General features: G+C 28.5%; 1 protein-coding gene across 1 annotated transcript in view; it reads right to left on the bottom strand.

Moving 5' to 3' along the window:
• The window catches only part of LOC123306050 (SUN domain-containing ossification factor), a 36,517-nt gene that overhangs the window by 1,372 nt on the left and 9,672 nt on the right, over window positions 1-25,473 (bottom strand). The window contains exon 3 of the mRNA XM_044887915.1: window positions 553-2,803. Coding sequence (XP_044743850.1) covers window positions 553-2,803 — 2,251 coding nt within the window. The remainder of the gene's footprint in view (window positions 1-552; window positions 2,804-25,473) is intronic.

Here is a 25,473-nt window from a genome sequence, read left to right as displayed (position 1 = left end):
CTGCACTTAGATATGTCCAAATTATTAAAACGAAATAAAATTGATTTACAAATCGAATTTTGGAAATTTTTGCAATACCATTCTAAGACAGACAATTTTCCGATATTTGACATCAATTACATGCAGAAAACAAAAATTTACAATTTATAAAATAGACAGTTTTAAATTAGTGATCTTAAAGGAGAATTACATAAAAAAGTTAAAAACTTTAGGTAGAAGTTGATAAAACGATTTTCAAAAAACGTCCAATTTGCCAAGCGTATTTCAAAACGATTGAACAAAATTTACTTAGATGAAAGTGTTGGCGTATTGATTTTATTAATACGTATCGAAATTTTAGAACCATAAAAAATTAAGGACTATCATGAAGAAGTTGTTGACAAAAATATGAAAAATCGATCCCTAATGAGTTTATTCTTTTTTTTAATGTTTCTACGAAACTAAATTTGAATAAACTACTTCATAGAGATATTTCTTTCCGAGTCATTCCTGCCATTCATGTAAATTTTAAGTGTTAATATCTTGATGCTAACGAAAAAATGAAGTACATACCTTAATTCGATTAACCAATCGTACAAACACTGATTCTTTTTGACCTTGTTGTGGCATCGAACTTGGTGGTGTTATTGGTGTTGTTGTAACAGGATTATTATTCGGTGGATATTGATCCCACTCAGATAAGAATGAATCAATTTCTTGAACAATTTCATAATTTTCACCCCCGTTACTAGGAGTATCAGCAGCAATTCGTTGCTGCTGTTCTTCATTTTGTTGTACAGTAGGCGGAACTTCATCGACAATAGTTTTAGTTGCGGAAATCGGAGGAGTTTCAGTGTGATGAATCTCTGTAATTATTGAAGATGATGCATCCGTTTCTAATGTTTGATAACTATCTGTTTCCGATGGAGTTGTCCAAATAGATTCAGAACTTTCAATCTCTGGTTTTGTAACAGTATCCACATTTTCAGTTAAAATTTTATCTGTTTCCTCATTAGAGGACAATTGTGGATTAGTTTCCGTTGTTAATCCTCCCTCACTTAAGGATTCATTTAGAATAATTTGCTGATCTGTTTCACTCACTTGCCGTTCATTTGGAACTACATTAAATTGTTGAGTTTCCGTGGTTGTGGAATAATTATCAAAAGTATCATCAATAACGTTATTTAATAACGAATTACTAGTATTAAGTACAACTTTCTTTTCTCTGATCGCTAAGATATTACATAGAGCAGCAATATATTCAGGACCAAAAAATGCTGACACCATTTTTGACGACCGTCGTGGATAACAAGATGTTTCTTTTGAATTAAAGTTTAAACCATACATTGAACATATATCGGTCCTAGTAAGTGCATTCAAAATTAAATACGTTTCACTCATATATTTTAAATAATTATTTCGACAACTTAATAAACTGTACACATTCCCGAAAAACAAATCACTGCAATTATCACACACAATTAAATGACTTGGAGTTTGACATTTTTCAGTGATAATAGGTAGTTTTGATAAATTACAATCCACTGTCCGCTGTGTTGTACGATTTGTTGTACTATCACTAGTCATAACTAAAACCTGTGCTGCTTTTTTTACAAATGACATAACAACTTCTCGTGCTGATCCAAACAAATAACTTGTTTCACCTTCATCACCTTTTATTAACTCTTCTTCGATAAACTCATCTTCATCATCAGAATCATGGGTATGATGGTGAATATTATGTTGATTATGATGAAAGTCTTCAGTTTCGAGTACTTCATACTCGGACGTGCCATATAAACGAAATAACGAGATTGGACAATAATGTTCTGAACCGTAATGTGAATTTAATTCGACTTTCACATATTTTCCAAAAATATATGGGGGCTGTAGGTCATACATTTGTATATCACGTTCGTCTTTCGCTACAAATTGTCCAATTGAATTCCAATCACGAGTTGGATACCGATCGCTTATATATACAGAAAAATCTTTGGGTGTTGACGAAAACAATTCAAAATTTGCTAACTCAACACGTTTTGCTTGTACAGCTTCACATAGCTCAACAACAAACCATATTCGACTGTTACATGTGTTCAACATGTATTCATCTTTGGATGGGGATAAAATTAATGACGGACTTGTTGCTTCTGCATTTGCAGCAACAATTTTTGCACCACAATCGGGTGATGCATAATTTTTTGAACGTAATTTAATATTGGATGTTGAATGTCTACCATTATTACGTTGATTCTGTTGATTTTGTTGAAATGATATATTTTGAATTTCTTTTTTCTTTTCGGCTTCTTCTAATTGTTTTTGTGCCCATTCGGCAAATGATGGAATGTCTTCTTTATCTTTTACTTCTAAATCTTGTGCTTTAGGTGTTGTTGAAACTACAATTGAATCTTCTTTGGCAACTTCACTGGAAGATAATAATTCATCAAGTTTTATTGAATCATTTTCTGCTGAGACATCACTGGGTTCGATTTCTTCTGATGGAACAATAGTTGTAGTTTGATCAATGACTTCCGGCAAATCAACAATGTTATTGTTTTCATCTAATGATATATTTCGAAATGTATCATCAGGCTCATCGAAGTTATCATTATTATTATCTGATAAGTTTGATGTTGAATGTTTAATAGGAATTAATGGTACACTATGACTAGGTAAAGATGCTGATGAATGACTTTGATTGATGTTTTCATGTTGATCACTATATGATACATCTGATTGTGATTTTGTTAATTCAGCAGTAGATTTTAATTCAGCACCTGCTGTATCGACAATTGTTAATAAAACTTGTCCAGTATCAGTAAATCTGTAACAAAAAAAATTGATTTGATTAATAAATAAATCTCTGTCGAGTGTTTGTAAACTAAAATAAATATTGTTCCTCTTTCTAGAGAGTATTTTATTATTTACTACAGCGTGTACAAGGGCACGAGAAATATTTCCCAGAAATAAAATTTCATGATTTTTAATAAGCAGAGAATTGACTTGAAGTTTATACAGACGTACTCATTAATTGACACACAAAATTTTTCAGATTTTTGGTAACACTCGTTTTGATATCGAAACGTCTTAATCTATTAGCTTTCGTTTTCAAAATGAATAATATTTCCTGAACCATTTGAAAACTGATTTAATCGTGTTAATTTGAAGATAGTCAGCGTTTTTCTGTTTGTGATAATGTGGAAGCATTGGGAATATTCGAATGAATAAATTTATATATTGTTAAATTTTAAAATATATGACCATCTCTGTGCTCCAATAATAGAAATATAGTAAGCACTTGAAGCAAATAATTTGCCTACTTTTAAGAAGGAAGTTTTTTTAAATTTTACATAATTCACTTTCACAATAGTATAAAAGGGCTATTTTTTATACCCACGCCACTTTATAATGACAACATTTTTCACCTTTTGGCTCTTAGATTATGATAATTGATTCAACTACGTTACGCTTAAATTATTATTAAACAAATAAAAATCAAATAGTTAAAATAAATAAAACACTTTCTCCCTTTGTTGCTATTATTAATAATATTTATCGCAAGTATTAAAATAAAAGATATATCGATCTTGGAAATTGGATCTAAAAATGATTTGATTTGATATGATCTTGTTAAATGGAAATATAATTAAATATATAAATATATACCAACATACAGCACATAAATAAATCATGTGTACAGTAACAGCGTAATTCGCACGTATTTACTACAATTTACTAAATATTTACATGCATGCATTTATCTTGTATGTACATTGTCTTTTGCTAAATCAAATATGCTTGGTCTTATAAATCTTAAATCTTTTTAAGGTCGGTCGGATATTGTTAGAAATTGATCAGAAAATTTCTGGTTTGTTTCGAAAAGCACTCTGCAGATGTATTTCATATTATACCCCTCGCTCTATCAGAATTTATTGAAGCAATCGTACAACAGTCGATATATACCGAATGCTCGATAGTCGACGCAAGAAATTATTATAATCCGAATGTCCGGAATGTGACACCAAATGCACTTAGAATAACGAAAATATTATAGTTTAAATACTGTTAGGTTCTATATTGATTATTGTGTCCAATTTCATACCAACCTCACCTAATAATATTAGGGATGTGCAAGGAATGGGAGTTAAAATAATTATTCTCTAGTTAATATACAAGATGATATATTCGAAATGTTACATCGTGTTTTTGTATATACCAAGAGCCAAATTTTGAACGTAAGCTGTACGGATAGTTGGGGCACAATAGAACAAAAAAGGGTTTGAAAATTCAAAGAAAAGTACATCTGGGGATAAGTTGTTTGAAATCTACATGTTTTAAAACTAATTTTTTAAATGCAAAATTTTTACCAAAAGTTAAAATTTGGTTCCAAAATTTCTAGCAAGTAAAAATTTGCAAAATGAACGTAAAAGTTCTTGTGAAATGATTTGCAGAGTATTAAAAGTGGCCAAAATGTATTCACTGTTTTTATTCTGTCGATTATGTGTCTTAGGTTGTGTCTTTATATATCAATAGCTATCCTAATTTAATATCCCGATTATGTGTCTTAGGTTGTGTCTTTATTTATCAATAGCTATCCTAATTCAATTTCCCAACTCTGCCGAATCACAAAGTTATTTTGTCACTGTCGTTAGTTAACGGAACAAAAGGGCTGTTTTAGAAATTCTGTAATTTTTTTCACTGTGAAATAATTTTATATTTCAATAGGTTTCATTTAAGTTATAAAAAATAGTTGACTGCATGTGTAATATTTGATGCTTCCAAAAGTACATAAAACTGTTAGAAAGTTGATATAATTGAGATTATAAAACTATCATCGTTAACAATATGTATAACAAATGGCAAAAGGGATTTAGTCAAATTTCTCCAGGGCTTTATTAGTTTATATATTCAATTAAAATTATTTTATAGCCATTGTGATTTTTTTTGGTTCTGGATTATTAACTTTGTATGGAACTGCCTGTTATGATGTATACTTGTACTGATAAAAAGTGAATCATCTTAAAATGATTTAGTAACAGAAAATTTTCAACAAAATTTTTATACTGTTAATTCGTACGTAAATTAGATAAAACTAAAGTTGGCTATTGTACCTCAGTTTCTTCAAAGGTTAAATAATTAGAGATCCCAAAGTGTCTTTTTAAAAAGACACTTTCCCATTCACATAGAATGTGGAATTCCAGCTTATTCTTCATAACCTAATTTCTGAAAAATTGTTAAAAAACAAAAATATTTGAATCGAATTGTGAGTTATCAGAAAATTATTATCTTTTATTCGTTTCGTACAGAATTCGTTTTAAGCGCCGTTCGCGGAAATACTTATTATTTTATCGTTTAATTATTTTATTAACCTGACTTTTCACACAATGATTTCATCGTTTATGTAATAATATTGCCTATGGTTTTTTTGTATTTGATGCTAAAATTTGGCCTAAACCACACTTTTAGCAGTAGTACGTACACATTAGTGACACTATTATGTAATCAAATATAAAAAACACAAATGATCAGAGAGTCCATACGGATTTTATGACATGAAAACTATGTGGGACCTGAAATCGGTCCCAATAGCCGACCATGATAAAAAAGTAGGATTCATAAATCGTAAATTTCGAATTCGCCATGTTATTTCAACTGTTTTTGTCTGCTAAAACTGTGACATTTTTTATAAAATGTTGGCAAAACTGTTTCTTTTCATTTGAAGCAGGGATTTAAGAAGTGAATTCCTAAATTATTTTAAGGAAGAATATGTTTATTTTGAATTCGAAATTTATGATTCATTAATCAGACTTTTTTATCAGGGTATTAAGCATCTCTGTTCTATTTTGTACCGTGTTTACCGTGTTGCAAATATCGGCATCAGAAGAGCACTGATTTTCTGAAGAATTCTGATAGCCCTTTTTATATATTTAAGTATTGAGATATAGTATATATACCATTTAAAATTTTAGACTTATAGGCGGGCAAATTTGAAAACTGTAGTTCAAATTTTACTACCTATTGATCTAAAATTTAACATAGTATATCTCAATAACTAAATCTATCACAATGACTAATGATCTAATCATAAAGTTTTCAGAATATTGGAAAATCAAGTACTTTTCTGAGGCTGATACTTAGAGACCACGACTTAATATGGATCTTTACCAAACTATTGGGGAGAATAAAGTTTCCATGATACTTGCCAAAAATCAAGCTAAGCTCTCTGATTAAGAGTAACATTTCGGATGTACCACGTTATGTATTTAATAGAAGACGCTTTCAATCGATCGTATTGATATTACTGATATTTATATTTGTCCATAAATCTAATAATCTTGCAATTTATTGCTATTTGTTACTACAGGATATATTATACATTTTACAATATACTATTTATGACTCTATATTTCTTAACCGTATATGATATATTCATCCTCTTTGAAAATTTTATTTTAATAAGTCAACAATTTTATTTTTTATTCTCTTCTCAGTGAACTAACTATACGTTTAAACATCATATAAAATAAATAAAATTTCTAATTTTACTTCGAAAAAGTGAAAATATCTACGGTCAAATTTAATTGATTGTATATTTCGCATATACTAAATAGAGCAACAATGCTTAAATTTTTTATAATTAATTATTATTAAGATTGATAAAAATCCTAGGCCGAATTGCTTCATTATACGTATTTGCAGGAGGTGTTATCACGGTTTTATCATGCATTTATAACACAAAAAAGGCTTTATTTTAATGTCGTAGAATGCTTCGTTACCGATCGCGCAGGGCTTTTCTGAAGCACTCATTTTTGCAAATTGTGCGCAAACATATTATTTTTTATCGTAGAAATCGAGAAAATTAACGGCGAAAAATGCGATATTTTCGCAACAAAAAAATGTTTTCTCGTAAAGTATCGAACGGATTTGACTTTAACTAAATTATTTTTTTTCGTTTTTTAGCGTTACAATCCCCTATTTTTTGTATTTTTATTATTAAGGTGGTAAGGTGGTAATAATATCCTAAAGGGTTGAAACGCATATAAATAATATATTACATTACATCTTTCTATTCAAATGCATTTATTTGGGCTCCCAACATATTTATCTAAAATTGTGAACAGCTATTTTACTAGTATTGAGGTATTCTTTATTATTATTCAGGTATTGTGAATAGGTATTTATTAGAGCTATATGCGAGCGCAGCAAGCTCCACTGCTGAAGGCTCTAGCCAAGCCGAAGGATAGTAAAGTTTTAAGTTTTCACCTCATTCGCAGTCACCATGACTGACTATCTTTTTTCTCTTTTTTTTTCAAAAAAACCGCTTTTTGGCACTTTTCCGATTTTTTTAGATAACTTTCCAAATTTCGATTTTTCAAAGTATTTGTTCTTAAAAGCTACTATTTTTCTCCTAATTATCCGTTGAAAAATCGGACGAGTTAATTTTTTTTTTAAATATGAAGTCTATACTAAAAACTAATGTGATCATAAATCAAAATTTTCTCTTTTTATCAAGTCAACCAATAATTTCGTTGATTAATTTATAGTTTTTGATGGGGAAAACAGTAGTAAGAGACAATTCCTAAACTCGTTGCGAAGTCTGAGATAAAACTGTGCAGGACTCCGCTAAGGTTGTTTATACAGAAAATATTCCGTATATACTTCACTTCATTTAATTGGTTTTTTAGAGTCATTTGCGTTTCATACTTTTTCTTTTAATAAAGAGTATATTATTACTCGCCCACATTTTTCGTTTTCGCTTTTATGTTTATTAAAATTGCACACAGGCAGCAAAGTGACAGACACAAACTGAGAGTAGTATTAGAAAAGTAACACCTACACATGAACATTTCGTAACCTATATTAAAAAACGCGTATACAAGTAGATCTTAACTTTTCAATTAAAATATAAGAAAGACTTTCACCCTTTCTCATTTTATCAATATTTAAAAAAATATATATATCATATAGATATTAAAAATCAATTCATAATGTTTCATCGTACTTGTAGTTTTTTTTTGCAGTGTAATAATGAACATAGAAAATGAATGAAATAGATTTTATGTTTAATAAATTAGCTGTCAAATACTTCTGTTGAATGAACTAAAACATGGAACTTCGTGATATAAATTAAATTTTACTGTTTTTAGCACAAATTGTTTATTTATTACTGCGTACATAAAGAAATCAAATAATAATAATAATAATAATAATGGGGTTTAACCTCCGTTCCTCAGGCATATACGCCTATCAAAGAAATCAAATACCTAATCATTTTTTTTTTAAATTTGCTTTATTAACAGGCTGATATAAACACAAAAATTGGCGTGGTTGAAAATGAAGTCTACATTAGTTTTACCATATCACTTTCAAACGAGTGGCAACCTGGCAACTTTCAAATATGAGACCCAGTTTATAAAAATATGAAACTTTGGAGGATCACAAGTTCATTTTGACCACATCTACTTTTAAACAGATGTTGCAACGGCCGGTGTAAGGATTTCCGTGAGAACTTAAAAGGGAAGGGTTTTTGTTTGCAAATATCTCCGAAAGTAAATAAGAAAGTGCTTTTGATAGTGTCGACTCCTTGATTCGCTTTTTATGTAAAGACTAGCTGACCCGGTGACCTTCGTTTCACCTAAAATTTATTTGATTTTAGCTTTTGATAAGCGATTATTAATCTTAATTAACTTGCAGCTCTAATTCATTAAAAGCTATGATATGCTTAGTATATCAAAATTTAAAGCCCCAGATGAAATTTTTAGCCCATTTTAACTCCGTTAGGCGAGGAGTTTCAATAAACGAAACATGCCTTCTATCAATTCTGTTAAAAAATCTTTATGCAAAATTTGAAGTAGATTGTACCAAGGAATCGCGTTGTCCAATACAAACTTTCACCTCGTTTTTTACCCCCTTAGGAATAAACTTTCGGAAAATCCTTTCTTATCGGATGTTTACGCCATACAAAGAGTACACCCTCCAAGTTTCAGGCCTCTTCGATTAGCGTTTTAGGCTGTGTATTGATCCGTCAGTAAGTCATTCAGGACAAAGCATTTTATATGTATAGAAGATATGAATATCTTATTACATAGGTTCAAAAACATGAATAAAAGACAACAATTCCATTTGCATAAAAAGCGTCTAATGACGGGGAAAATATAGCCTTAGTGGTGGAGCTTTATGGTCATTTATGAGCGTTTTTATATTTATTTTTTTGATTTTTTTCGGAGATTTTTCAAAATTTAGGTCCATATAAATAAGGTCTAACGAATATATTTATTAACTTTTATTACGGAAAAATGAAAGTGATATCGCTTTCTTTCCAGCCTGTTAAGAACTATATTAAAAATGCTATCAATGACTACAAAATTAAATCTATTTATTAAATTAAAAACGGTTAAATTAACAGTTTTCCTTTTCCAGATACTTTTTTTGTAAAGTGTACGTAGCTTTGGTTTGAGTATCGAGCCGGTAAATCTTTTGTAAAGTAAGCCACTTGTTGCTAATTGATTTTAAACGAATGTACGTTCACATTATAAATACATAAATAATTATAATAATTTTGTAATGAAGATATATTAAAGTTAGCAGTTTATTCAATTATATGTATATTAGAATTAGAACTAATAAATTATATTTTAAAACAAATAATTAGAGCACAAAAAGAGTAATATTGTATATATTAAAGATGTTTGTATAAGGTTTTTTATACGATGGTGTATTTTTTCTTATTAATACACCAGAGATGTATTTATCTTTATGGAATTTTGGTGCAAACTTATCCCTTCGATTTTCTCGCCCTCTAAAAACATGTTTCCAACCTCACAATCGTTAAGGACTTATAGAATTCTTAAACTGCATTATTAATAGGAGCTATAAGCGAAACTTCGTAGAAATTTTCGTGGAAATTTCGAAACAATGCTTATGTTTATTTCGTTATTTTGGTCAAATTTTTACTATGTTATTAGCATTGTAAACGGTAAGAGTCCATTCATTAATTACGTAAGGATGATTTTAGCGATTTTGACCCCCCCCTCCCCCCTGTAAGGGTACATAAGATTTCTCGAACCCCTTCCCTTTTTTAACTTAAGATTATATCTCTTTTTTCAGAACATGTTGTTAGTAAAGGGTCAGTTCCACTAAAACTTACAGTTTATTATTTATAAAATTTAAAGTGGATAAAAAGAACATTTAAGATTTTAAAATTTGAATAAAGAATACAAGTTTTGAAAAATAATATCGAAGATAAGTCGAAATGTACATAAAATTAGATTTCTAATATGTATTAAATTTCGACTTACAAGCAAAATTTTGATAGAATTTTTACCTAAAAACCATTTTGCTGTCATTAATATATTCTCACTAACTTTAAAAAAATAATCCATATTTTCTTTGGTGGCCATACTACTTCGACTCTGGCGATTTTTATAGTTTAGTGATTTATTCACACAATTGTATATAAAAGTTCATATGTTAAAGAACATATTGTATGATAATTATCGTGGTTTTGAAATACTATTTTACTTCGCTTTAATTTAATTGACAAGTTTAATTGACGAAATATAAATTATTGCCCTGAAATCATTGTAATATTTTACCAAATTTCACAATGAACTGTGAAATTAAATTCCAGTGAAACCTCGATAAATCGAACTTCGTTAACTCGTAATTCTCAGTTATTCCAAAAAAAATGTCATTTCCTTTCCCTGAATCCTTAAATATTTTTTCAACCTAGGAAGTATTTATTGAGCATTTTTGCACTTGATAACGCATATTTCAAAACACAGACTCCGAATTAATGAAATAACTCCCCGAATTCATAGCGACAAAATCCAAAATATCGTGTTTTGAATTATACTTATGCTATTAAACTTACATCTTCGTTTCTCACCCTTTTAATCCTTTAAATATCGTGAGAATCCTTTAAATATCGTATAAGAGTCGAATTATACATCCAAAAAGCTACCTATATCCAAATTTTTTTAGCTAGTTTATAATTAAAAAGTCATGAAAATGAAAGGCATTTCCCCATTCACGTAAAAATGTTTTAAGAATTCAAAACATAAATTACATATGCACCAAGGTTAAAGAATGTTATTTTTAATGCGATTTATATGTTATTATTGGCATGAATCTCTGGTATGGTAGAAGGTAAATGAATTGATAAGTGTAATATCGGTGTATAACGATGGTAAACAACGACAAGGAAATTGTATCTACTTACTTTTCTCTATCGAAAAATAAAGATATTAATACTAATGGTTCTACGTAAATTGAGCACGTTTCTCAGTAAGAACAAAAATCTAAAACGGTTCATCCGTTTAGGCGCTACGATGGAATTAGTGGCTGTTATTTATCAAGTTAAAACGATCGAAAAAGATACTGTTTCATCAAGATTCGTATTCCTAATATCCTGTTCATAATGATCAGTGGTAAAGATTTGTAAACAATGTGTAGATGGAATCTGCGTTTGATGATTATTTTAAAGAGCACGGCGGTGCTTGCTTATATAGGTATCGATTCAAAGCTATTGAACATCGCTGGAAAAAGTGTATCGAGTTGAAATAAGACTATTTTTGACAGATAAAGATATTTTTTCCTAAATTGTTTGTATTTTCTTTAATAGTTCATTTCGGAAATATTTTAACGCAGATAAAAAGTGCTCTGTTTACTTTCTGCCTATATTATGTATCATATTTTTTACAGGTGAATTGAAAAAAACTATTTTTGAAACTTTTAACAACTAAAATAAGTGGACTTTGAGCTTTTATAATATTTTATAAAAGACATGCAATGAAAATGTATTTTATAAAACAAATGCAATAATAAATTTCCACTTTTTTTATTAGGAGAAAAATAGTCTACACTTAAATAAACATGAATATTTCGCAAAATAATTGTCCACGACATTATACATAAAACATTTTATTATATGAATTTCCTATTTCAAAAACTAAACGACAGAAAAAACTAAAAGATAATATCTGTTAATTCAATATTTTTTACTCTTGTGGTTATTTCCCCTTACACTTAGTTTTCGATAAAAATTGTTGATGTGTCCAAATATTAATTCCATATATTCTCAAAGACCCCAAAGCCACAAGTTTTTTCGTTTTGAAGTTGATTCTAGTTCGGATATTTCATTTTAATTTTAGAAACATTGTCAACAAAATTTAAAAAATTTCTGAAGACATAACTAACAAGTGAAAACAAACAATTGACTGAGTTAATTGTTGAAATACCACGCATAGACAGTGTTAATTACTCTATCACATTACACATACATACATGTTGATGCGCAATCGTTTGTTTTTTTGACGTCACGTAAATAACAAAAGATATTCACTTTAAAATAGACACACACACAACTGATATTCCTATATTAATACATACTATAAAATTTGCACCTAGTTAACGCCCTCGTGGGTAAACAGTGATGTTTACGAAAAAATGTTTCAAACAAAAGTTGTTTAATTTTTGATAAGGAACATTTTTTACATTTAAACTTTTGTTCTATCTCTAACGGTTTACAAGATGGGTCCTACGGACCCAAGACCCAATTGACCCATGATGCTCATTTACGAACTTGACCTCACTTTTTACGTCCTGAGTACGCTGTAAAAATTTCACCCCGATATCTTTTTTCGTCTTTGAGTTATCGTGTCCACAGACGGACGGACGGACAACCGGAAATGGACTAATTAGGTGATTTTATGAACACCTATGACAAAATTTTTTTCCTAGCATCAATATTTTTAAGCGTTACAAACTTTGGACTAAACTTAATATACTATGTATATTTCATATATACATGGTATAAAATGAAATTCAATAAACTTATGCCTAAGCGAACGAACATCTTTCTCTTCTTGACCAGGACGTTAAAATACATTAAAAATCCAACAATGTCGGCCAATAGGAAGTTATTTGCGCCAGTACTATTATAAAATGACAATCATTTTAAAATCACGGACAGGATTTTTTATTAAATACTAGCTGTAACCGACATGCGTTGCAAAACCGCATAAACTAAAAGAACGTTTAGTTGTATATTCTATATATTGAAGCGGTTTTTGATACATAATATTTTTTGTTTTTCTGTCTGGTGCATACACGAATAAGGCAGGCAGTATCCCAACGCAAGAAAAAACAAAATAAAATTACGTGCTCTGGGCAAATTTTTTTATTTTTGTCATATAATATTTGTTTCGAAATATCAGCCTGTATCTCGAAAATGAACCTTACAATTTAATAAACTTTTTGCTTGTTTTGGTGATAGAAACCACTGCTGGAAGTATTAGTATGGCAGTGTTGAATTTAATTTTGTCCTTATTGTAAAGTATTAAATTTTATTTGGCTAAAGTAAATAAATTATTTTTTCAATTAAATTAATCTATTCATCTAAATAATATCAATATAATAAAAATAATAAATTCATAAACCTTAGTATAAATGCAATTTATACTTTATTGTTGACATATATTTGAATATTTTAATTTAAAATGATTTGTCATCAATAAAATTTATATAATAACATAATATAGTAGTTGTCTGTTACCACGCTATGCCTTAAAATAAGACTTCGGATCAAACGATATATCTCCATCATAATCATTCTAAGAAAATAATAAAAAATATGTTTTCTTCCCTCTTTTTCTACCATATGCCGTATATCTTAATGATATGCAATCAAGTATTCGTTATTTAAAAAAATTACGCAAATATCGTTGATTAAATTGTAGCAAAAAGTTATATATTTTTTAAAATTAAACTGAGGTATAAACAAGTGAAAACAAACAATTGACTGAGTTAATTGTTGAAATACCATGCATAGTCAGTGTTGATTTCTTTATCACACTACACATACAAACATGGACACATACATAACTGATAATCAAGTATAGTACATATTATAAAATTTCCGCCTAATTGGCGCCCTCACGGGTAAACAGTGATGTTTACGAAAAAATGTTTCAAACAAAAGTTATTTAATTTTTGATAAGGAACATTTTTTACATTTAAACTTTTGTTCTATCTCTAACGGTTTACAAGATGGGTCCTACGGACCCAAGACCCAATTGACCTATGATGCTCATTTACGAACTTGACCTCACTTTTTACGTCCTGAATACGCTGTAAAAATTTCAGCTCGATATCTTTTTTCGTTTTTGAGTTATCGTGTCCACAGACGGGCGGACAACCGGAAATGGACTAATAAGGTGATTTTATGAACACCTATGACAAAATTTTTTTCCTAGCATCATTATTTTTAAGCGTTACAAACTTGGGACTAAACTTAATATACTATGTATATTTCATATACATGGTATAATAAAAAAAAATTGTTTTATCTTAAAACGACCTTTTAGAGATACATCTTTTTATCAAAGCAAGACTTTAAGCAGCATTAGCTACCACTTTATTTAGTTTTCTTTTATGTTATACTAATCGGATTATTCGGTTTGGTTCACTCATATGCAGAAAATAATCTTTTTAAGAAATTTTCTTGTTCTAAGACGATTTTTTAATATGTTAGAAACTGAAATATTCATGTATTCAATTTTACATAAGGCAATTAAATTTTCAATTTGGTTAATTTTTTGGTTTTTTAATTTGAAGACCCATTTTGTTTGTTAATGGTAGGTATATCAGAATCAAAAAATAAATAATTTTCTTTCTAAAAAAAGCTTTATTCTGTATTCACTCTGGTCTTCTAATGTGATTATTTACGGATTATACTTGACAAGAAAATAATAAGGGAGCATTCATATAAAAAGGGAGCAATACTTAATAGTACTTAATTTAAACTATACTATATTGTACTAAAAAGAAAAAATAATTTTTCCTATTACTCATACTTGACTCATTTGTAAACGCTTATTCCTTAAAATGTTTTTATTTTATTTAAAACTAAAATACGTGCGTATATAAAATATGGTTATCACAAAATATTAATTATTATCCAATTTACATACCTAATTTAGTATGCAAAATTTCAGCTCACTCGAACACCGGGAAGCGCTCCAAATTTGATAGCAAAATTCCAAGATATACAAGTGAAGTTAAATAAAAGCTACAATATTACAATATACTAAAATACTGATAATAATAATATGACTCTTCATAAACGATTTTTGAACTGAAATTGCAAGCAAACGTACCTAGGAATAAGTGCTTCAAAGAAATTCTACATTTACATTTATTTCGAAATACTTTAACTTTACCCTAAGATTTTAAATGACGAAAGTTGATATCTACCCCGTTTACAATAATTCTTTTTGAGCTAATGAGATTGATGAGAAACATATGACTTGATTCTAGTGTGAGATTTTTTCGTTTACGAAGCTATAAGTAGTTGGCGTGCTAGAATACACACATGTTTTTTACATTCTGTAAAATGTTATTAATCTTATAAGATTCAATTATATTTTATTATGAATACAAATAGATGTATGAGAAAATTAATGGTTTATCATAACAAAATGATTTAATTTTATTACTAAATACAATTTCAATTGATTTCACGAGACAGAGACTTTGAATTAAAAGGAATAAAATATTATAATTTAAAAAAATATAACGTTTTACAATGATAGAATGCAGTTATAACTTTAAACTTTAATGTTAAAAAGCGTGGGATAAGGTAGGCTAATTATGAGAAAGGATGAACATCAAGCCCTACTCCTTTGAACAAAAAATTTTACATTCTACAACATTCAAATTTCTAAAACAGATCGTATTTTTATTAGGTGTCATCGTCTCTAAATACGTCTGTAAAATTTTGAATTATTAAAACGTTCGGAAGTGGATAAAAAAATGAAAAAATTTCATTACATTTGTACACACTACTATTATAATCGTAACAGTTTGTTTGGATGCTTGAGGGTATGGATGTTTTTTACGCTTTCTCTCAAAAAATACGGGACGGATTTTGATGAAATTGCACATCATTTGTACATCAGAATAAGACATGAGGTGTATTTTATCAGAACAGCGAGCTCTGTGGACGAAATCCGTATAAATGCCAACATATGATGAATTTGTGTTAAAAGTTGGGATTGTCTATATTACGAGTATTATGAAGAGGGGATAAGTGAGGGAAAGATATAAGGCTATAAGGCGTTAGTTACTAGTGTTAAAGTTGAAATTACCCAGCGAAGCGTGTGGGTAACTTTTAGTAAAAACACAATTAGTCTACTTATAGAAAAACTAAATTAAACAACATATCACATGTGAAAATTCTCAAAAATTTTTAATTAAAAAACAATTATTTTTCTTTGTAATTCTGTTAAATTTATTTATTTTTATCAAATTATTATTTAAAAACTATAGTTAAAATTGCTTTGTAATAAAAATTATTTCTGTGCAGATAATAAAATGTTCACATAGTTAATTTTATACAAAAAATTTGTTGTTACTATAATAATGAAAAAAATTCTAAAAATATTCTACTCTATTTTATAAGTCAAATGTGTAATTAATGCATCATTTATTTTAACATTTTCATATCAAATTTTAATTAGATAATATAGCAATATTCTATGCCAATCGATATTTTTAAATTGCTTTTGGTTTATATAAATTATTGGGCGCTAATCGAAACGACGATATTCTCGTTAGATGAGATCTGTAATTTCCTCAAAAAAATATAGACATTCATAAGAATACAATTTTCTATCAAAATAAAGCCAGTTTCCAGATTTTCAAACTAACAAAATCAATGAACTGAACAGAAATATTTTTCTGCGTGGTTTTGTTCTCGAAATAAAATTTTCGCACCGATAACCACTGTATTTTAAGTATACAATAGTTGCGAACACTCTGTGAATGAAACTAAATTTTTGATTAGTCTATTGCTTGTTTCATTTTTGCGTTTGCGAACAAGGCTCGAATGGCGCATGTTGATTCATCAAATGAAATGAGAGGATGCTAAATGCATGAAGGGAAGAAATTTAAGACTTTTGATAAACAAATAGTAGGAAATGACATTTAAGATTTTTAAAAATCAATGTTTATCTATTTATTATATTCATAAGATTTTCGTAATATTTGTTTGTTAAACAGTAACTTTTTGACTAATTATGTAAATATTAATAATCATTAATCTGTTATGTCTTAAAAAGATTTTTTTAAACATTTTAGTAAAAAATTATTTATTTTATTATGAGGACATTTTATATTATTAAAAAAACCCCGACGTAAAACAGCTAAAATTACTCCGATATGACGTCTTAAAGTTAGCTACCGTATTTATTCCTTTATTTCCACAACCTTAGTTTCATGAGAGAATTTTTTGTCTTGGTAATTGTCACAAATGTTGGTAGTGGTGGTGATTCGCAAGAGGCCAAAAATTACAATTTTGTATTCCAGTAATTTAGATAATGTATAGTAGTCCAATAAAAACTCTACGCACTAGTGTGAGAGTGGTGGGAATACATTATATTATTATCAGATGTTTATTTTTATTTTTAGAAGATAAGATAAGATTTTTTAATTGGCAACCCTTAATACATGATCACACCTACCCATTATGAATTGCATCGGATGCAATTAAATCAATAACATGATAGAATGCCTTCACAATAAATATTGTAACAACGACATAATTCCAGTGAAGTATGTTGCATTTAAATGGCTTCATCTTCATCTAGTTCAAACACAAACACACACAAAATGTGCAGCACTTATGAATTACAACCACTAATCCGTCACCGTCACCGTCATATGGTCACACTATCAAGCACACAGTCACACCGGTGTGTTCAGTGACACGTGTTATAATTATCTGCTTGCAATACAACACGTTTTTCTTTAGAGTAATCAGTAAAATTGTTTATTTACACCACAACAATTTAAATTAAATAATTAATTATCAATTTTAATTGATTATTAAGTGACATCGTTTTGATTTGACGAGTAAAGAGATGAAGTGCACACAACACAGAAACTCGTGCGACTCCGCACTGAGTCAAGAATTGAATAAAATCAATTATTATTACTATTGTAGATATCACTGATATTAAAAGGTGCATCATATAAGATTAGTTTTTAATAAGGAAAGGGGGTACCTTTCTCTTGATAAGAGACTTTATATTATTAATATTATTATTCAACATAAAATACGTATACATTGTGTTAAATTAAATAGTTTTTTATTTAAAAAACTTTTATGGATACGTCACAAAATTCAATACTTTGTATTGTTATAGTTTTGTACATTTGTGAATTTTATGTTTTTAACTGTGAAATATTTTGATTAATTTTTTTAAATCACTTATGTTTTTATAATGCATGCTTGAATACGAATTATATACAATTTGTCAAAGGATCCCGTAAAATTAGATAAGAAAGTGGCTTTCTGTGAAACTTTTACTAACCCATCCTAAAATGTTCTTTGGAACATTCTGATCAAAAGCTGTGACGGACAGAAAACTTTTTAACGAGTAGCTTTCAAGCTACGGGCGATCAAAGCTACTAATATATTATAGTTTTAGTAACATATGACCAGGGCCAAAATCACCCCCAAAATCTCCTTCGGTTCGTTCTAATCAAAAGCTCTCACGGCCACAAAACTTTTTAAAGGATAGTTTTCGAGCTACGGGCTACGAAACTATAATGTATGTGTGGCTTTGATCTCGAGCAGCTAGAAAACTACCCGTTAAAAAATTTTGTGGCCGTGAGAGCTTTTAATCAGAATGATCCAAAAAAAATTTTATCGTGGGTTAGAATAAGTTTCGTGGGAAAGTCATTTTCCTATCTAACTTTGCGGGGTCCTTTAAACAGATTAGATATTTTTCTTTTCAATTTGTAGTTATTAAAGTTTATTTCTTAGAATTTAAAATTTAAACAGAATTATAGTATAGTTTCCTTATTTAAAAAATATTAAGAGGATTAGGCGAACTTTATTTTATTTGTATGAAATAAAATTGAACTATCCCGGAACAAATTAACGTTATACTCACAATGGCGTGGCTGTATATAATACACTGTCATCAAATAGCTACTTTTTGCGATTTAAATATTTTTTATTCGCACTTATCTAATTATATAAACACAATTAATATTTTTAATGATACATAAAATTTCATCGAAAATGTCTATATTACCTATTTTGAAGTAATAGCATATTTGGCGTATTTTAATTTAAAATCAGTGATCAGAATATATAGATAAATTTACAACTTAATTTGAATGTAGCTGTAGTTCAAGGATGGCCAATCAATCTCATGCGTGCAATTGATGGCACGCGACACAATATTTTGGCCACGCCACGTAAACAAAGTTCCTTATGAAGTGTTATATTACGAACGAACGCGCACACGTTTGTTATTGTAGTTACATCGTGGATTACAACTGGCATTTTGAAACCAATCACAAATCCGTTAGACAAAAAAGTGAACTACAGCAAAACAAAGTAATTGCAGGTGCAAAGAAAGACCGAAATACGATCACAGCAAGTTACTTGGTTGGAAATTTCATTGTTCGGGATTGTAGACTTTTCCAGGAGGGAGAGTTGGAGGAAACCTGGTTAGCATGTCACCCTCATTTTTTGATTATTTCGATTATAAAGATAAGATAATTCAGCGCATCAAAGATACTCCACTATCTAGAAACACAATAAAATAAAGAATCTTAAAATTGGCCGGAATTGTAACATATATATTATAACGTATATTTTGAAAATAAACAATCTCTGGCCATTGATTTGTATGATCTTATTTTTTTATCTTTGGGAAAGGATTCTAAAATTAAGTTAAAGGAATTTTAGTTACTATGACAATTTTATTTCTAAAGTTTATCACCATATCATGTATTTGATTATGGATATATTTTAATGCTATACAAGGAATGTCATATTAAATTATTCTGAAATATTAATTATGTATATTAAATGAAGACTAAAAAGGCTACAGTATCGACATTAGTGCTGTAGCAAATTATACAGATAAAATTGTGAGAGTTGCAAATGATCTTCTTTTACGGTTTTTTTTCGAAACTCTAGCAGATCAAAAACAGTAAAAAACTTATATGGAAAATTTTTTTTGTTTACGAAGCAAGTTAACAGCATATAAAATTATAACCTTTCAAATTCAAAATTGATGAAAATTGATTTTCAAAATACAAAACATAATTTCTTCATGAGTATTTAAAAATTTATAATTGGTAGTTAAAAATTTGACCTTATAAACCTAATTTACTTTCAATTTTGATTGTCAGCTTCATGTTATTTATAATATTTCAATTATTTGATTATCTTGAATTTTAAACAGCCCGTGCTTTAAAGATTTCCGCATGCGATATTTTTAGTGTTGAACAAGAATATTAAAAGATAAGAATGCATCAAATCAAAGGAAAAATGCAATTATTAATTTCATATTCTTATCTTTTATACAGAAAACATTAAACTGTAGTGTGATTATACTATTTTAGATTTATTTTCTTGTAGCGAAGGCTATAAAAAATGCTTCGTGGCTAATAAAATGACATAACATCATTGAAAAAATAACCCTAACGAAAGAAATGCTTTTAATCAGTTACTTTCTAAATATCACAGTTTCGTAAAATTTAGGCATTTTGAACCAACAAAAACAACATCGATTCATGATTTTCAATAACTGTTTAAACCACTCCACCAATTTTCTACTACTAACTTGGTTAATTCTATGATTACCCTCGTAATTACTAGCAGAAATTTTTTGTATGCACTTCCAAGCAATGGCGCATGGCGTACTATCTTGAATAATAAAAACGAATTTAAATAGAATAAGAAATAAATATATAACATATTCTTGCATATATGTATAAAAAAAAATCAACACACCAGTCAATATCGTAGACAAATAGAGAGAAAAGAAATGGCTTAAGGCTATGTTTAAATTGATTGAAGAGAGTGAAATAAGACAGATAATCACAACAGTCTGTTTATAATAGTCAAGTTATTATGATATACTCAGTTGACTTTAGATCGAATATCGCTAATTTCAGAAGTAAAAAAAGTAGCTTTATAAAGAAACGATTGGAAAAAAAAAATGAAAATTTCAAAGCTCTTCAAGCTTCTTTATTGTTGATTGTAATTTAGTCAAAAACAATGCTTATTAGAGTTTAACCCAAAGCTTTAAAGTGTAAAATTGACTGTCAATTAAAATTGTCTATATTTTAATTGATCTGTAAACTTAGTAAACGTTTCTAAACATATATTTTTAATGCCAAAATGCTGTTTCGGCTAACCTTTTTATCATCTTCACCCAAGATTCCTTCAAACTTTCGATAAATACATTACTTATTTTAGTTTTGAATCTAAAAGCTGTATAGTATATAGAGGGTGCCCCAAAATTTCCATGCATTTCTTAACGTGCAGGGCCATGCACATTTTGCATAAATGTAGCCGAATAGTGGTGATACAGATCTGATATGCCCCCACAAGGTGTGAGTGGTCGCAGACTTGTTGCCAAAAACATTAAATTTAAAAAAAAACTCCGTGGAAAAAATTAAATAATGCTAAATCCCATTATTCGAGCGGTCTATAATGGTTTAATCTCTGAATTTTAAAAAATTTTTCTTTACACATTTGATCAAGCTAAATCTCTATTTCAACCATAATTTATACGAAAATCGTTAGCTGTAGCTGCATAAATTTTATTATTTTAAAAATCTTGCCAGCTGTCTCGCTGTATTTGCTTTTTCATTGTCAACACTTGTCACCGATCAGCATCACGCAAATGGGCAAACAGTTAAATCTTGCGTTAATTTTAGGACATCCTTTACAAATGACAATTTCCCGATATAGAATCATTCCCCAGACCATACAGCTAAAGTTAAAAACGAGCAATTTTGAAAATTCGATAGAATTTGGTAAAATTTTACAACTATGAACTGATATGTTATCTTTCCCTAAAATGCTTAGTTTTTTGAAAATTAAAAATTTTTTCCGAAACTACCCGCTTATAAAAATTTCTGAAATTCAAAAGCTACAATTTACCAAGGTGGTACTGGTCTTTTTTTTAAACTTCTTTAATTTACATCTAAAATCGACGGAGTAATAAATGAAGTAAATAAATCTACTATATATGTGCATAATATTAAGAGAAAATATCTCAGTTTATTAATTCCTTGATAGTTATTATATTCTCATTCATATTTTATTTTATTATTTATTAATATTAATTATAAATAGTCAAATAACAACAACATTAAACACATATATGTGATGTGTGGACCATTGTAATTAGAATTACTTTTATTTTTTATATGTATTCTAATTGAAAACAAACGTAACAAGTTATGTTATATCCGAGATTAAAATTACAATCTTTAGATTAAAAATTATTTTATTAGGATTTATGTTAACAATTTATGCAAAAGGTTAATTAACATTTAAAACCTTATGAAAAATAATAAATTTGACCCCAGTGTACATATCGCCTATTCGTTGGGTGCGTAGTAGGCGGAGGGTTAAAGTGATCGATCGCAGTACTGCCATCTAATAAAATTTGAAATAAATCATTCGTTTTATTTAAAAATACGACTAATTTTCAATTGCTTACATGCAAATGGTATGGTAAATGTTAATTTAAAATTATTGAAAAATTTGTGAGAAAATAGTATTAAATTTTCAATATAAGCCATGTATACAAACCATAGACTTATATTTCTATCCATACAATTAAATCTAAAATAATGTATCGTTCCCGTGGAAACGCTTGAAATAAAACTCATATACGGCGATATAAAACTCATATAATTAAATGCTTTAACTAAGTCGTTTTTTGTACGTGTCTGATTGTGTGATATAAGCTTCAAAAAATAAATACATAATCATTTTTCCCTGAATCACTCCTAATATATGATTCTTCTCTGTAAAAGCTTGAGAAATTCTATTACCTGTTACCTCTTTATTGGACAATTTAAAATTTATAATAACAGTTACCTGATAAATGATATTTTATTGGGTAAGTTTCCCGTAATGGAGCATTTAAGCTAGCATTACTTTAGCCAATTTTCTATGACTTTGGACAGATTTTCTTATTTTCTGGAAAGATTTTCTTATTTTCTCCTACAGAGGTGAGGTAAGGGTCTAAAGTCATCGAAAATTTGCTTACTTGTCGCAATACTTGTAATATTTAAATGCCTCCCTTAAAGAAATTTATATCTTTTGGGGTGATGTAAGTGAATGAAATCGGATTATGTGAAAATCTTGGCCATTTATAAAATAATGTTTTTAATAGAATCTATTTTAACCCTACGGTTATCGCATGGAAAAAAATTTTCATGCGACAACATTTTTCATTTTGTTTATAAAAAAATTTATTGTAAATTAAATCTTCACCGAAATCTGATAGCATGTTTATAAGAATAGGTTTATATAAAATATTTTGAAATATTCAAAGCACATATTCAAGTAACCGCAAATTTAGGTTTTATGTTCAAGGTAGATAATAGATATGATAAAATATTAAATTTCTTTACTATTTTTTCATAATATAGAACCATTCATTATTAAATCAGGAAGTAAGAAGATAAGACCTATATATATATATTACAGTTTTTGTCACCCAAAAATATTTTTTATACCCTATATTCCTAACTTCAATTAAGAAGTTACTTTTGGAAATATTGATCACTGACAAAAAATATTGATTAATTGATGTAATTTGATCAATATTTTTTTATATAAGTTATTCATTAAATGATGTAATTTGTTGATATATTATTTTTTATTTCATTTTCCCTAGTATGTATATACTGAGTGTTCCAAAAGTAACGCACCCCATGTTGCATCAAGACGAAAAATCCTTTTCCATTTTTTGATCCAATACACGGGTAGATTAAGATAGGGGAAATAGAAGTGCATCGGAAGTGCGTTACTTTTGAGACACCACACCCAGTATAGAAATATCTCAAGGTAAGGTAGGCACGTATTTTAGACACATTACGCAAAAAGAAAATTCGATTTTTAGAAAATTAACAATTGCAGTTCCCTTTCAGTACAAAAATATGTGTCAAACTCAAGGTTAGCGAAATAAGCAGCATAACAAAAAAAAAAACATTTTTTTGATACGGAACAACTTTAAAGAAACATATTACAAAGATAATATAAAAAAAAATTTATATTACGCAATATATAATATAATAAAATAATTAAAAGAAAACAATATTTCTATTAATAGTACATAAATATATAATTTTAAAATGATTAACATTAACAGCATTTAACAACTTAGTATCAACATAAATACTCTAACGCTTAACTATTGACATATCCATACTCGACCACATGTTTAAATAATACTAAACTAGCTCGACCCGCGAGGAATTCTACTCCTGTAGTTACCGTAACCCGTGGCTATCTGTACCCGCGGCTAAGAACAACAAACACCAAATTTCGTAGAAAGGTGGTGAAAAAAATCAAAAATTTTTAAATTAATATTAGGAGAACATTATTAAAAATAGTAATTATATGACTAGAGTATTATGAGAGCATCTGTAAAAACTAACATGTTTGCCTAATAATGTTTGGAGTATTAAATGTCTAGAGTATTAGCAGAGCATCTTTAAAAAGTAACATGTTTGCCCAATAAATTTATGGATATTTTTTCGTTCAAATTATTTGTCTAGCATGTTTTTTCCTAAGCGATACATTTTTAGACCGTGAGTATATTTTTCGTTAAACCTAGATAAAATAAGCTTGAAAATTAGGGGTGAATAATGCAATTTGATACAGGAATAAGGAAGATAAGGGTAGGATAGAAAAAAACTTGCTAGAGTAATAATATATAACATATAACACATACACACACACATACGCTTAAATCAACATACTCAACATATTATAGTAAAACGTCATAATTCAGTTAACACAACTCCGCATATTTGATGCATTAATCAACTAAAAAAAATGAAACAATCTTAAAAATCCGTGTCCAAAACAAATTATAGTACAAATTTTATTTAATTTGATCACTTAAAATTTAAAATCTAAATTTTGCAGTCTAGTTAAAAAGAAAGACTAGGTAAAATAGAAATATTTAAAGAAATTTGAATAAATTTAATATAAATGTAATCCAAATCAGATTTTGATATTTTTTTGACGAAATACCACCTATTAATAATTAAGACACAGTAATGAGCAGTGAAATTTTTGAAAAGCTTATTGTTCAATTAAAGTCTTCCTGCAATATTGCAAAAAAAATTTTGGATTATATAATTTGGAAATAATACATGTTTAAATATACTACTGTACACATAAAGGATACATACCTAGGATACTGTACATACCTAGGATATTTCGAAATAAATTTCGATTTTTGACCCAATTTCCTAGATCAGTTTTTTGTATTTTATAAATACGTATTTCGACGTGTACGTGCAGTTCGTCACCAAATAAGCAAAGAGTAACATTCATAATAAGAATAATCACGACTAGCTAATTCTTACTGATGATGACTACTTGGTAGTCGAAATACGTATGTATAAAATACTAAAAACAATAAAAAAAAG

The sequence above is a fragment of the Chrysoperla carnea genome, chromosome 1 (assembly GCF_905475395.1).
Source record: "Chrysoperla carnea chromosome 1, inChrCarn1.1, whole genome shotgun sequence".
Taxonomy (NCBI): domain Eukaryota; kingdom Metazoa; phylum Arthropoda; class Insecta; order Neuroptera; family Chrysopidae; genus Chrysoperla; species Chrysoperla carnea.
Note: the sequence above shows the minus strand (reverse complement) of the source record. Positions and strands in the feature narration are given on the sequence as shown.